This window comes from Emys orbicularis, chromosome 1, assembly GCF_028017835.1.
Source record: "Emys orbicularis isolate rEmyOrb1 chromosome 1, rEmyOrb1.hap1, whole genome shotgun sequence".
Lineage (NCBI taxonomy): Eukaryota > Metazoa > Chordata > Testudines > Emydidae > Emys > Emys orbicularis.
In genome coordinates this window covers 9,217,998-9,220,974 of record NC_088683.1, presented here as the reverse complement: position 1 = coordinate 9,220,974, position 2,977 = coordinate 9,217,998, and the positions used below count along the sequence as shown (strand labels likewise).

At 56.8% G+C, this 2,977-nt stretch overlaps 1 protein-coding gene across 1 annotated transcript; it reads left to right on the top strand.

Annotated features, from left to right (window-relative positions):
* Nucleotides 1-2,190: 2,190 nt before the first annotated feature.
* Nucleotides 2,191-2,655, top strand: UCN3 (urocortin 3). Its single transcript, XM_065401980.1, has one exon. It carries the CDS (start codon nucleotides 2,191-2,193, stop codon nucleotides 2,653-2,655), a length of 465 nt encoding a protein of 154 aa, XP_065258052.1.
* Nucleotides 2,656-2,977: the final 322 nt, after the last annotated feature.

The window sequence follows — 2,977 nt, the reverse complement described above, 5'->3', positions numbered from 1 at the left end:
GGTTTAAATAGGTGAAATGGAACCATTGCAAATGCACTGATGGGGGGAAATAGGCCCGTGGCTGAAGAAGGTGGGGGAAAAGCTGAGAGTGGCCAAGGACCTGCATGGTCTGGAGAGTCGGAGAGCGATAAATAAACGTTTCCACTGGCCCCGCATGAACATTTTTTCAGAATTTCGTTTCCCCCCAAATTTTAGCTTTTCGTCTTCGCTTGCAATGGAAAATCCATCCGCCAACGGGCTTGCCTCTGGAATGATGGAGGGATGAGACGGCAGTGTGGCCAGGCAGGACTGAGGTGTATTGGGGATGCTCTGTTGGTACTACATCAAACCTCTGTGGTGACCCGGTTATACACCCCCTGCCTGCCCTAGACATGGCGCATTCCTTATCGGATGTAGACTTTAAGGTCGGAAGGGACCATTATGATCGTCTAGTCTGACCTCCTGCACAACGCAGGCCACAGAATCTCACCCACCCACTCCTGTATCAAACCCCCAACCTATGTCTGAGCTACTGAAGTCCTCAAATCGTGGTTTAAAGACTTCAAGGTGCAGAGAATCCATTGCAAGTGACCCGTGCCCCACATTTTGTGGTAAAGCCAAGGTGACTCAGTTAGTCAGCTCATGATTTCGAGGGGCCCTGACTCCTGATTTCTGACTAGTCAGGGTTGGCAATACTGGGGTTTATAGGCAGATGGACTCTCAGGGCTGCAATTGATGGGTTGCCAACACCGCATGGGGTTTCCTATTGATATAAGAACATATGTTACCACTGGAGTTAGCTAGCACCATGGAAGTGTCCAATTGGTATTCAGATTGCCCGGAAGTGCTTTTTCGAAAAATCGACATTTTGAACCAGGTTTGAGTTGGTCAGGGTGAGGGTGGGGGGGAGAGCCTTTATGTCAGGGAAGTCATATCGAGCGCAGGAGGCCACGTGGAAGAAGGCTGGGAGGTGACCATGCTATTCTGACAATCCTGTGGCAGTGTCCCAAGTAATATTGCTGGAACTGTTATAACAGCTGTTGTGACCCACCCCAGAGGCAGCTGCATTTCAGCGACAGTGAAGCAAAGCAATCCTTATGTACGAATAGTCTGTAGGGCTGCAAAGCATCAGGTCTCCGGTTCAGCACGTACAATTAGAGGCCACTTTTCCAAATGTAGGTCTTAGCGACCCGCCCAAAAGTACAGGGGGAGCCCATGTGTGTGGCACACAGGAGGCCTGACGCCCAGTCCCCTGCTCTAACCACTAGACAAGAGATGACTGGTACCTGCTGATGGGGGGGGGCACAATTTAAAGGTTCACCCCCCCCCAAACAACTTGAGTCACCCCCCCCCCCGAGGCTCACACCCCTCCTCTTACCGTCAGTGGCCCCTCCCTGCAGCTCCCAGCTGTTTGCTGCTGCCTATTCCCATGGCTGCAGCTTGCGGCTTGCCAGCTGCAGGAGCTACCACACAAGGAGGGGGTTAAAAAGGGGATTTATAAAGGGTCGGCAAACCCTGGCAGAAATTGGGGGGGGGAGGAGGGCGGCACATTCCCCTGCGTGCGCCCACCCCATGCATCGCCTCTGCACTAGACCATACTTCCTCCTAGTTATGGGAATAGGACCCAGGAGTCCTGACTCCCCATCCCCGGCTCTAACCACTAGACACCTCCTCCAGGATCTGGAAATCCCAATCCCCTCCCCTTACCACTGGACTATTCTGCCATCACAGGCGTGGACTTTCTCATTTCCCTTGGGGGGCTTGACCCCTGCTCCACCCGAGGCCCCGCCCCCACTCCATCCCTTCCCCCAGGCTCCACCCACTCCACCCCCACCCTGCCCCTTCCTGCCCCGTTCCACCCCTCCCCCAAGCGTGCCCTGCCCTCTCTCTGCCCCCTCCCCCCAGCGCCTCCTGCCTGCCACTGAACAGCTGATCTGTGGTGGGCAGGAGGCGCTTGAAGGGAGGGAGCGGAGCTGATTGGCCGGGCCACCAGCAGGCAGAAGGCGCTGGGTGGGGGGAAGCTGATCGGTGAGGCCTGCCGGTGGGTGCTAAGCACCCACTATTTTTTTCCATAGCTGCTCCAGCCCCGGAGCACCCATGGAGTCAGCGCCTATGTGCCCTGAGGATACACCGTTATTAATGCTAATGACCCTCACCTACGTTTCTACCTTCCCTGCCTTCTCTCCCTCTCCTGAGCCTCAGGGGGAAACCATGTCGCCTACCAGACTCATGCTGCTGCTCCTGATGGTGTGCGCCGCGCGGACGGGCCTGTCCCTCAAGCTGTACAAAGCCGAGTCCCTCTTCAGCTGCATCAACGCCGCCCTCTCGGAGGCCGAGAAGAGCCGCCCGGAGGAGAACTCCCTCGTGGACAAGAGGAGTTTCGACTCCCCGCCTGGGAAGGAGGCACCCTCGCAGCAGGAGGAAGAGGAGGAGGAGGAAAAGGAGAAAAGGACGTTCGCAGGGGATGCCCGTTACAAATACCTCTCCCAGGCGCAACTCAAGGGGAAGATGTACCAGAACCGGGCCAAGACCGACCGGCGCACCAAATTCACCCTCTCCCTCGACGTGCCCACCAACATCATGAACATCCTCTTCGACATCGCCAAGGCCAAGAACTTGAGGGCAAAGGCCGCCGCCAACGCCCACTTGATGGCTCAGATCGGGCGGCGGAAGTGAAGGGGGCGGTGGGGTGGGGTGGGGTGCGGGGGGGGAAGCGAACTTGTGGGTGAGGTAGGGCTGGGTGGGCCGGGGAGGGCGGCAGCCATTGGGGTCTTCAGCCCACCTCTCCTGGGGCTGCCCAAATGGAACTGTATATAAGTGCTGTCTATTTTTGATCCTTAAAGCTGCATAACATTCAGATCTCTCTCTCTCTCTCTCTTTCTCGCTCTGAACTTTTCCTCTCCTCAGAGCCCTGACCGCTTCCCGCTGCTAGGAGGAGGCAGACGGGGCTTTCACACCAGGGGAAGGGGATGTTTGGCTTCCCATAACACGGGCCCCG